Source organism: Suricata suricatta, chromosome 10 (genome assembly GCF_006229205.1).
Source record: "Suricata suricatta isolate VVHF042 chromosome 10, meerkat_22Aug2017_6uvM2_HiC, whole genome shotgun sequence".
In the NCBI taxonomy this organism is placed as follows: Eukaryota; Metazoa; Chordata; class Mammalia; order Carnivora; family Herpestidae; genus Suricata; species Suricata suricatta.
This window is the reverse complement of record NC_043709.1, coordinates 43,279,008-43,291,556: the sequence shown is the minus strand read 5'-3', so window position 1 is coordinate 43,291,556 and position 12,549 is coordinate 43,279,008. Positions and strand designations below refer to the sequence as shown.

The window sequence follows — 12,549 nt, the reverse complement described above, 5'->3', positions numbered from 1 at the left end:
ATTTGCCCTTTTTAAAAAAGCTGCTTCCCCATTCATCTAAGTAACCCTTCATCCTTCAACTACCCACTTTAATGTCACTTCCTCTGGGAAGCCTTTTCTGAACTAATTAATCATTTCATCCTTTGTGTTTTATAACATCCATCATATTATAATACAGTTAGCTGTTTATCTGTCTTTCTCCTACATGTCTGAGTTCTTTAAGGTTAGAAACTAAGTTTGAGTCATATATTTCTTCCCCAGACACAGCACAATATCTGGCACAGAGTAGGAATGTGATACATATTTGTTAAATGAATGAATAAGCAAAATAATGGAAATTTTCTTTCTTCCCATGCTTTATTCTCTGTTTATTCACATTTTCTTTACCTATCTGAAAAACCTTTGCTCTATTCTCCAAAATTAAAATGTAATGTATTTTTGAAAGCAGTTCAATAGAAAATGACATATTCAATACTATTTGAACTGTTTAAATGTAGACACGTATGTAAAAACTTCAAGAAGGGTCTATATTAGACTGGTAGGATTTATTCTTAACATTAAACTTATTTAAACAGATTTTAAAGTTCCACATTTTACCTTATTGTGCTTCTTTTTGAAAGTGGTAAAATAGCTTGTCATGGTGACCTTAATATAAGAGCTAGAATAAAAGCTAATTGTTAAATATGCACCATAAATATATTATTCCCTAGACACACACACACACACAAACACACACACACAACTTTAAAACTCCTTCAAGGATCAGAACAAATTCTACTTCTTCCATTAAAGTTTGCATAAATAATTCCATTTTACAGTATTTTTTTCCTTCAAATTTCCTTTGGCATTTCTAGTCTGTAAGAGAAAACCACTATTTTGTTCACGGAACCCAATTATTTTGTTTGATCTCTTATCTCCTATTACAGCCAGGATTTCTTTAACTTTATTTTGAAATTTTAATGGTCTCAGGTTGACAGTAAGCAATTAATCAATGCTTTGTAATGGTTACTGTTATTATTGTTGTTGAGCGTGGTGGGGGAGAGTGCCCAGCAGGGGACTGACAAGCTAAGATCATTTTTTAATTTTAAAGTGACACAAGTTTTTATAAAAAATTAGCACCTTCTCTCCTGGAAACTCTTTGTAGTTTTGTTAAATTGGGTTTGCCTCTGGCTAGAATTCTTTTTTCTTTCTGAGTTTAAGGTATTCTCTCTTCTAAGTTTGGTGAGTGTTCGTCTGCCAAGCTTTTCTTTTTAATTTTTTTCTCCTCCCTTTTAATCTCTTTTAGTGCCTTTTTTTTCTCAATTATACAATATCATTCTCTCCAACAATGTAGAAAATGAACCTTTTGCTAATGATTCAACATTATTAAATTTAAGCACTGTTTCTAGAAATCCTACCAAGGAAGCAAAGGTTTGTTTTTAATTTTCTCCAGATGCTCAAAGCAACATATCACATATAACTTATATTTCCTTAAATAAGAGAATTCATTTTAGAAATTTACCTTAGATTTCACTTTCGTAATTACTTGCTTTATATCATTATTTGTAATTAACTTGTAACTGATTGTAATTAATTGGTTTATATCACTTACAAATCATATTGCTAGCCAACCAACATATGTGTACTAAATTTTCATATTGATCAATATATGTTTATTAGTGCTAAGCAGTAAAAATTAGGATTCAGATAAAACATTATTTTAAGTTCATTTTACACTATGGCTTTGATCAGATGTTTGAGTTACATATGGAGTGAGCAATTGCTATTTAAAGAGTTGAATATTTTTTCTTGAAAATGGAAATCACATCTTCAACTGATATTTCTTAAAATAAAAGTGTTCATTGGTGAGGTTGAGGTATAGTGATATACTCCATGATCCCGCCCATTAATTCCAATATCAAATAGTTTTAATGTGTGTTTTTAAATTGAATGAGTAACAAGATTGCTTACCTGCTTAAAAGTTACATTAATATTTTTATTTTGGAAATACATGATTTTCTCTTACTCTCTCAATCTAGGCCATATGTCTGAGATATTATCTTTATTTTATAGTGTACCTAAAATAAATACCAATCATTTTATTTTAAAATTTTATATTAAATTTTTTAAATTTATTTTTGAGAGTGAGAGAGAGAGTGTGAGCAGGGGAGGGGCAGAGAGAGAGGGAGACACAGAATCAGAAGCAGGCTCCAGGCTCTGAGCTGTCAGCACAGAGCCTGATGTGGGGCTCGAACTCACAGACCTCGAGATCATGAGTGAGGTGGGATGCTTAAGTGACAGAACTACCCAGGCGCCCCATTAAAATTTTAAATCACAAAGTCTAACTTCACTCTCCTTAATTTTGTCTTGAATTATGAACTTAATTTGAGAAGAAATACAGAATCAGTTTATGTCATATTTGTCAATTCCTTTTAAGTTTAAACTACTCACCATGGGCTCTTAGGGTCTGAAGCAGACTTCTGGAACTAGTTTAGTCCCAGGTTCAGTTTCATGGAGTATAGACCATTGACGAGAAACTGTCAGACCAAAAAAGGACTAAAGAAATTAGGTCTATGGTCCACAGACTATAAAAATATGCTATTAGAAATAAACTTAATACTATACTAAATTATTGATGAAACATGTTAAATCATTGAACAGATGATGATGAACTTTAGAGCCAGATTTAAGTCAATTTATATGCCTAGTTAACTATTCCTTTTTTTATCATATTTATTCTCCATTTCCATTTTTTTTAAAAATCCAGGATTGTTGTATTCTCAGCTTGAAATTATAACTCAGTCAGGAATACCATGTGGTTCATCTGCTGGCTCAAAAGTAGGAGGCTCCAGGCGTGAGTTTAGAATTAGCTATAGCAATTTCAGTGTTGCAGTCTTTAATCTCTGTAATGATACTCCTCAGGTCCCAACCATCTAGGGGCTATTTAGCCCTTGTTATCTCTTGCAATTTCTTTTTTCTTTCCCTCCTCCCTCAATGAAGGCAGGAGGCCGGAAGAACTAATAGCTGCCAGCATTTTTGTTAACAAAACCCAAGCTGTTTCTCTGAAGCAGGCTTCTTAAAACAAAAAATAACAGAGAAGTACTTTTCCTTGACAGTTTATTTCTAATATAACAAATCAGCTTTTATCAGAGCAAATACAAAGGCTTCAACATTACACAGAATAGAAATCTTATGATTTTGTTTGTTTTCACAACTTTATAGTAATGGGTTATTAATACCTATTGATCTCTACTTTATGTTCATTATCCTGAATTCACATTTATACCCACAAATATTATATTTTTTTGTCAACATGCCTTTTGTTGTTTGTTGTGGCCTCCTGAAATTCTTTCACAGAATAATTGTGGTGTGCGTGGTGTGGTGGATGTGTGTGTGTTACAGAGAAAACTAGATGGGGGTGGGTAGGAGGAGGAAAAGTGGGAGGATCAGAGAGAGAGAATGAGCTGCTGAGACGGTACTAAAAATAAATGGTGTAAATAGCAAAGTAGCACTGGAACTCTGGAATCTAGTGATTATCCTTATATTGAACTTCACTTAAAAAGGTTATTTGGGACTGCAACTGTAGTCTGCATCCTGTAGAACACACAAACAAGCTTGGTCTGTTTCATTTATGTGCCCACTGTCTGAGTTTGCTTCAGCCCCTGTAAAGAGCAGTCCACTGTTTTGTAAATCTATTTACGGCCCATTGTAGCGCATTGATTTTGCTTCACGTTGTGCTCAAATCAACCACTCTCATTCTAGAGTAATTTAAGAGACATTTTATTCACTGGGTTCTCTTTGGAGTTCAGTCTCACCATGTAAGCTGATGAGCATCATCCATTAAGTAACACATGTCCTGTTCATGTTGTCACACATTCAGTCATAACCATGAATCACCTATGATATTGCCCCATCTACTGTATTGCAGGAAAAACAGAGATTTCTGACGGATGTTCTGCATGAAGTGATGCTGCTTGACGGCTTGGCCAGTTCCCATCCAGTATCACAGGAAGTGCTACAGGCAACAGATATTGACAGGGTGTTTGACTGGATCGCCTATAAAAAGGTGGGAATAGATAAGACCCAAGTGCCACCAACTGGATATTTCACTATTCTGAGGTAGCCAAACTATTTCATGCTGGATTTATTCTTGTCTTCTTCCTGGCATATAGAAATGGACCGAGTTAGATAATGGAGTCACTAGGTGCAGGTTATTTTATGAGTTAGGGTTTTGCTTTATAAATCAGTGAAATGGAGATGAATGTTTGCTAAATAGTACATAGAAATGTTGGAAGTATTAATGAATAAATGTCTGAGGACCCAATATAAAATTTCTGTCAAATGGTTTTGTGTAAATGTCAGTTTCTATTTTTAGTAATAAAAGTGGTGGCCTATGTAGTGACAAATTATTTGTCATCAGTGCCTCTTAAATACTTACTTGGTTGGCTGATGCAAATTGGGGTAGGCAGTGACATATGCATTTTATAGACATTATTTAAGGAAATTTAGGGAATTAAACATCTTTCTTGGATAATAATCATGATAAATGAAATTTTAAAGACTAGACTATGACTGTCAAAGATTTGGACCAATGACTAGGCACAGAAATAAGACAGACTTTGAACTTTTTTCCATTGTTAATGTGGATTGAAAGTTTTCCTTATATCGCTATCCCTTAGTTATGATTTAATACAAGAATGTATATATCTTTGTTTAATACTTAGTGGTCACTTAGTAATTGTTAAAATAGAGTTAAAGTCTAGTTCATCTTTGGTGTAGATTGAATTGCATTTACTGAGATTTCCATGTATTTTACTGATTTAATAATATTCAAAAATTTTAAAAACTGTTGTTACTATTTTTCTGAAATATTCCTATTTACAACTAGAGGTCATATAATGATTGATCAGAATTCTTTGGTACACTAATTTGGATATTTTGTTTTGCAATCAGGAAATTACTATGTCAATGATTATTAGTTAATATTACATGCTATAATCTGTAAAGATACTAATCGTGTTAGAAAATATCTTTTCAAGTCTCTGATCATTGCATTGGCTATAAAGAGGTTTCAATGATTTGAAAAAATAAGTGGAAGCATAGAACCATTTTAAAAATACATATTAATGTATTTTTATAAAATATCAAAAATTTAAAAATATATTAATTTTTATATATGAGATTTAGGGGGCCATATTTTGTTGTCTGTACATTCAGTTTCTTCAACTGTATTTATTCCTAAAATATAATGCAGAAGATATGATTCTTCCCTTCTTCCTGGCATATGGAAATGGGTTGTGAGTTAGAAAACATAAAAAATATTATTAAGATAGCTTTCAATGAGTTTGGAGACTTGCCTGGACTTAATTTTTACCTACCACTGATTCTCTAAAACTCTTTGTAAATGATAATTTTACCTCAACATTAATAATGATCAAGAAAATATTACCTTGGTTAAGTACATTATAAATTATTTACACACAGATAACATCTGTTTCAGATCCCATTTATTTGAGAATTCAAATGTTTTTAAGAAGTTTGATAATCAAAACAGTAGGAAACAATGAAACTATTATGCTTATTTTTAACCTTTCCACAGTTTGGTACAGAGTCTTGTCAACTTATAAATATGAGAAATGAGCAGACGGTGCCATAGTGCTCAGGAACACCATAAGGGGTACTGGTGGACTTGCCTCTAGCCGTGTATCTTTTTTTTTTTTAACTTTGTTGAGGAATAATTGACAAATGTAATTGTATATATTTAAAGTGCACAGTGTGATGTTTTGATATAAATACACATTATGGAGTGATTACCAAGATCAAGATTATGAACATATCTATCACCTCACATAGTTAACTCTTGTGTGTTTGTGTGTGTGGTAAGAATGCCAAAGATCTACTCTCAGCAGCTTTCAAGTATATGGCATTATGTTATTAACTATAGTTACCATGCCCTACATTAGATCATGAGACTTTAGTATAACTGAAAATTTGTACCCTTTGACCTAGATCACCCCATTTCCTCCTTTCCTGAGCCCTTATCTACCACCATTCTATGCTCTGTTTCTATGAAATTGGCCTTTTATTTATCAATTTTTAAAGATTTCACAAATAAGTGATACATTGTAATGTTTCCCTTTCTCTGTCTGGCTTATTTTACTTACCATAATGCCCTCCAGGTTAATCGATATGGTTGTAAATGGCAGGATTTCTCTCTTTTTTTTAAATGGCTGAATAATATTTCATTTTATTTATATATACACATATATACACATTTGTATATATATATCAAATTTTATATGTAATATGTCACATTTAATATATATGACACATTTTCTTTATTTATCCATTGAAAGACATTTATATTCTTTCTGTTTCTTGGCTATTGTGAATAAATGTTGAAAGGAACATGGACATGCAGACATTTCATTTCCATTGGATGTATACCCAAGAGATATATTGCTAGATCGTATGGTAATTCTATTTTTAATTTCTTGAAGAACTTGCATATTGTTTTCCATCATGGTTATGCCAATTTACATTCCCACCACCACTGTGTAAGGGTTCTCTTTTCTCCTCATCCTATATAAAATATATGTTTATACATATATATAAAACCTCTATGCCCAACATGGAGCTTGAACTCACAACTCTGAGATCAAGAGTCACCACAGGCTCACTAAATGAGCCAACCAGGTGCCCCCCATGTCTTATCTTTTTAATAGTAGCCATTCTAACAGTTATGTAGTGTCTCATTGTGCTTTTGTTATATATTTCCCTGATGACTGGTGATATGGAACACCTTTTTATATGGACCATTTAGCCAATTTGAATATCTTTTTGGAAAAAATGTCTATTCAGGACTTTCACCCATTTTTAATTTGACTATTTATAGGGATTTTTTGTATGAGTTCTTTAAACATTTTGTGTATGTTACTCCTTTACCCAATATATATTTTACACATACTTTCTTCCATTTTGTAAGCTCCTTCAATTTATTGGTTATTTTCTTTTTTGTGCCAAAGCTTTTAGTCTCATTTGTTTATTTTGTTTCTGTTGCCCATGCTTTTAGTGTCATCCAATAATTCACTGCCAAAACTAATGCTGAGGATTTTCCCTTATGTTTTCTTCTAGGAGTGTTACAGTTTCAGGTCTCACATAGGAATCTTGGGTCCATTTTTAGTTAATTTTTGTGAGTGGTATAAGATAGGGGTCCAGTTTCATTCATTTGCTAGGTTTATCCAGTTTTCCCAAGATCATTTATTAAAGAGACTGCCCTTCCTCATTGTGTGTTCTTAGTGAACTTGTCACAAATTAATTGGTCACATGTGATAGGATTTATATCTAGACTCTGTTCTTTCTGCTCTATGTTCTATGTAACTTTTAATTTTTGTTTTGCCATTACCATACAGTTTTGATCACTATGGTTTTGTGTAATATATATAGCTTGAATCAGGGAGTGAGATGCCATTATCAGGATTGTTTTGGCTACTGGGGGTCTGTAGGATAATTTTTTTTCCTGTGAAAAATGTCATTGGAATTTTGATTGTGATTGCACTGAATCTGTACATCACTTTGAGTGGTATGGAGATTTTCACGGTGTTAATTCTTCCAATCCAAGATCACAGATATCTTCTTATTTATTTCTGTTTTCCCGCGTCTCTTTAATTAATGTCTTATGGTTCTCAGTGTACACATTTTTCACCTATTTTGTTAACTATATTCCTAAGTATTTTCTGGCCTTTGATGCTATTGCAAATAGGATTGCTTTAAAAAATTTTTTTAATGTTTATTTACTTTTGAGAGAGAGACACAGAGTGTGAGTGGGGGAAGGGCAGAGAGAGAGGGAGACACAGAATTCGAAGTGGGCTCCAGCCTCTGAGCTGTCAGCACAGAGCCCTACACAGGGCTTGAACTCACTAACAGTGGGATCAGACCTGAGCCAGAGTTGGATGCTCAACCGACTGAGCCACTCAGGTGCCCCTAGGATTGCTTTTTAAATTTCTCTTTTAGATAGTTCATTGTTAGTGTGTAGAAACATAAGTGATTTGTGTATGTAGATAGAAATGGTGAGAGTGGGCATCCTTGTCTTATTCCTGACCTTGGAGGAAAGGCTTTTAACTTTTCATCACTTAGTGTGATGTTAGCAAGAGGCTTGTCTTCATATCTATGTATCTTTATACTTTAATTACCACTGAAAATACTGTTTTCCTGTGTGTTTTTAAGTGATGATAGATACACTGTTTTTCAAAGAAGACTTCACAAGAAAAAATAACAACTGTACTGAAGTATAATTAAATACAATAAACTGTACATGTTAAAAGGTATGATTTGATATGTTCTGACATTTGTATACAGTGAAAACATCACCATGATCCAGTTACTGAACATATTCATCAAATATTTTCTTATACCTCTTTGCAATCACTTTACTATCTCACCTCTCCACTCCATTGATCAACTTTTTCTCTACAGATTAAATTGCATTTTCTAGAGTTTTATATAGATGAAATCATATGTATGCACTCTTTTTTTGGTCTGCTTTCTTTCATTCAACATAATGATTTTGAGATGTATTCATGTTGTAGAATATATGGATACAATACAATTTCTTCATTCTCTTGAGTATTTGGGTTGTTTCTAGTTTTGGCCTGTTAGAAATAAAGCTGCTACAAACATTTGTGTGCAGGTCTTGTATATATATTCACTTTTATTTCTCCCGGGTAGATATCTAAGGGTGGAATGTCCATATGATATGGTAGGTACATTCAATGTTTTAAGACTGCTGAACTATCTTCCAGTATAGTTGTACCACTGAACAATAGTATATTCCCTCCAAACATTCATCAAAGTTCTGCGTCCTCCACATCTTCACCAACACAAACGCGGTATAATCAATTCTCTTCATTTTAGATATTGTAATGGTATCTCACTGTAGTTGTAAATTATGTTTCCCTAACAACTAATGATATTGACCAGCTTTTCGTTTGCATATTTTTCTTCATCTATATTCATTAGTGAAGAGTTATTTCAAATTCTTTGCTAATTTTTTTAAAAATTTGATTGTTTTCTTATTAAGTTTTGAGGATTCTTCATATACTCTGAATAAAGATATCATGTATATGATATGCAAATAATATTTTTCCCAGTTTGTGACTTGACCCTTACAGTCATAATAGCACATTTCTGAAAACAAAAGGTTTTATTCTATAATGTTTTTCTTCAATTGATGGTATTATTGGTGTAATATTTTAAAAATCTTTGACTAAGTCAAGGTCAGGAACGTTTTTCTTTTGTTTTTCTTCTATAAGTTGTATAGTTTTAGGTTTATATTTAGATCTATGTATTTTCAGCTTAATTTTGTATATGGTGTGGTTTGAATCAAATATTTTTTTCTTTTTGCATAGAGATATTTAATTTTTGAAGAAATATTTCTTAAAAACCCTAGTGTTTTCCCATTGAACTGTGATTTCTCATTGGTTAAAAATCAGTGACCTATAGGTGTGTGGGTATATTTCTGGACTATTTATTTTGTTCTGTCAAAAATATGTTTGTCTCTCTTGGCCCGATATCATGATGCAATCTTGATTACTGTAGCTTTATAATAGACTTTGAATTAAGGTTGTTAATCCTCTAAGGTTCATCTACATTTTTAAAGTTCTTTTGACTATACTTGGCACTTGGAATTTCCATGTGAATTTTAGCTTGAGTTTTCAAGTAAAACTCTATGGGGATTGCAGGGATTGCAATGCATTTATAAGGCAATTTGGGAGAACTGACACCTTAGCAATACTAAGTGACCCATGAACACCGTATACCTTTCCATTCATTTAGGTTCTCTTTGGTTTATTCCAGTTGTATAGTTTTCAGTGAATAGATCTTTTATATATATTTTCAGATTTATTTCTAAGTATTTCACATCTTTAGGCTACTGTAAATGGTATTTGTTTTAATTCCCCATTTCTGATTTTTTGTTTTATATAGTAATACGATTGATTTTTGTATGTTTATCTTGTGCAGTATTAAATAGAAATGAGAAGAGCAGACATCCTTGTATTGTTCCTGATTTTAGGAACAATGCATTCAGTCTTTCACCATTAGATATGATGTTTCCTCTAGAGTTTTATAAATACTCTTTCTCAGGTTGAAGAAACTGCTTTGTATTCCTGCATTGTTGAGAGTTTTAATCCAAAATTGATGCTGATTCCATCAAATGTTTTTCCCCATCAATTAAAATGGTCATTTTTATTTTATTTTATTTTACTTTATTCTATTCTATTTTTAATTTATTACTATGGTGAATTATATTGAGTGAAGTTTCATGTTAGACTATCATTGCATTCCTGGGACAAATATCATTTGGTCCTAATGTATTTTTTAAACTATATTGTTGAATTCAATTTACTAAAAAAGCTACAAATTTTGCATCTATGTTCATGACGGATATCAGTCTGTAATTTTGTTTCCCTGTAACATCTTTTTCTGGTTTTGTTATCACTATAATGCGAACCTCCTAAAAGGAAACTATTGCCTTCTATTCAATTTTCTGGGAGAATTTATGTAGACATATTTTTTTAAAAAAATTAAATACATGGTAGAATTTACCAGCACAGGAATTGGCCTGGAATTCCTTTTTGGAAAAGTTTTCAACTAGTAACTTAATTTTGATAATATTGGCAGATTATCCAGGTTATTTATGCTTCTTGAGTAAGCTTTGTAGTTTGTGTCTTTTCAAGGATTTGGCTCATTTTATCTGAGAAGTTTAATTTATTGGCATCAAGTTGTATATGATATTTTCTTTTATTATCCTTTTAATAACCAGATAATCTTTAATAAAACCAGATAATCTTTAATAATATCACCTCTTTAACTTCAGATACTGTTCATTTTTGTCTTATCCTTATTGTTATGATTAGTATAGCTAGAAGTTTATACATTTTATTTTCAAAAGTTCAGCTTTTGGGTTAATTGATTCTTACTCTTACTATGCAATAGATTTTTCTCTCTAATTATTACTATTTTCTTCTTTCTTACTTTTTTTCTTTTAATTTTTTCTTTTTTCTTTGTTTTTGAGAGCGAGAGGGAGAGAGTGCAAGCAGGGAAGAGGCAGAGAAAGAGGGAGACATCTGAAGCAGACTCTGGGCCCTGAGCTGCCAACATAGAGCCTAAGGTGGGGCTAGAACTCACTAATGGCGAGTCATGGCCTGAGCTGAAATCGGATGCTCAACCAACTGAGCCACCCTGGCACCCCTCTTCTTTCTTACTTTGGATTTAACTTGTTCTTTTTTCTGGTTTCTTTAAAGATTTTGATTTTAATTTTTAAAAAATATTTATTTATTTTTGAGAGAGAGACAGAGAAGCTGAGAGGGAGAGAGAGTGGGAGACATAGAATCTGAAGAGGCTCCAGGCTCCTTGGAGCCTGAGGCAGAGCTCAAATCCATGTATTGTAAGAGCTTGACCTGAGCTGAAGTTGGTTGCTTAACCAACTGAACCACCCAGGTGCCCCTAAAAATTTATTTTAATGCTTATTTATTTTTGAGAGGGAGAGAGACAGAGCATGAGCAGGGAAGGGGCAGAGGAGAGAGAGGGAGACACAGAATCTGAAGCAGGCTCTAGGCTCTGAGCTGTCAGTGCAGAGCCTGACATGGGGCTTGGACCCACTAACTGTGAGATCATGGCCTGAGCTGAAGTCTGATACATGACTGACTGAGCCACTCAGACGCTCCTCTATTTTTCTGGTTTCTTAAGGTGCAAGTTTAGGTCATTAATTGAAGATCTTTTTTCTATTCTAATTCAGATATTAATTCTGTAAATTTTCTCTAGCTGAGGCATCCCTCAGATTTTGATAATTGGAGGCTTCATTTTCATTCACTTTAAGATACTTTCTAATTTCCTATGTAATTTATTAGTTGCCATATGGGTTATTTAAAGTGTGCTATTTAGTTTACAAATAAATATTTGATAATTTTCCAGAAATCTTTTCTGTTATTTATGTCTTATTTAATTCTACTGTGATCAGTAAAACATATTCAGTATGACTTGAATTTTCTTAGTTATTGAGGCTTGTTTTATGGCCCAGAATTTGGTGTCTGTTAGTAAGTGTACCATATGCACTTCAAAAGAATGTGTATTCCACTGTTGTTGACTGGAATATTTTATGAATGTCAATTAGGTAAAGTTGATTGATAGAGTTGTTCAAATCTGTTATATCCATATTGATTTTCTGACTACTTGTTCATCATGCTTTCTTGATGGGCCCTTATTGTTTGGATTCACTCACATCATGATAAAACCAAACCTCTAAAAATGTAGTGAAAAATAGTGGCATATCTGAAAAATAATCTTTTTTTAAAAATACTTTATTGTCAAATTGGTTTCCATACAACACCCAGTGCTCTCCCCCACAAGCGCCCTCCACCATCACCACCACCTTCCTTCTCCCCTCCCCCTTCCCCCTCAAGTTCTCCCTCAGCATTCAATAGTCTCTCAAGTTTTACATCCCACTCTCTCCCCAACTCTCTTTCCCTCTCCCCTCCCCCTGGTCCTCCACCAGGCCCCTCCTGTTCTGCTAGACCCATGAGTGCAAACACA

General features: G+C 33.1%; 1 protein-coding gene across 1 annotated transcript in view; it reads left to right on the top strand.

The window, feature by feature from the left end:
- TRHDE (thyrotropin releasing hormone degrading enzyme) overlaps positions 1–12,549 on the top strand; it is a 370,712-nt gene that overhangs the window by 212,441 nt on the left and 145,722 nt on the right. Inside the window, exon 6 of the mRNA XM_029955451.1 lies at positions 3,887–4,024. Within this exon, the coding sequence (XP_029811311.1) occupies positions 3,887–4,024 (138 nt within the window). The remainder of the gene's footprint in view (positions 1–3,886; positions 4,025–12,549) is intronic.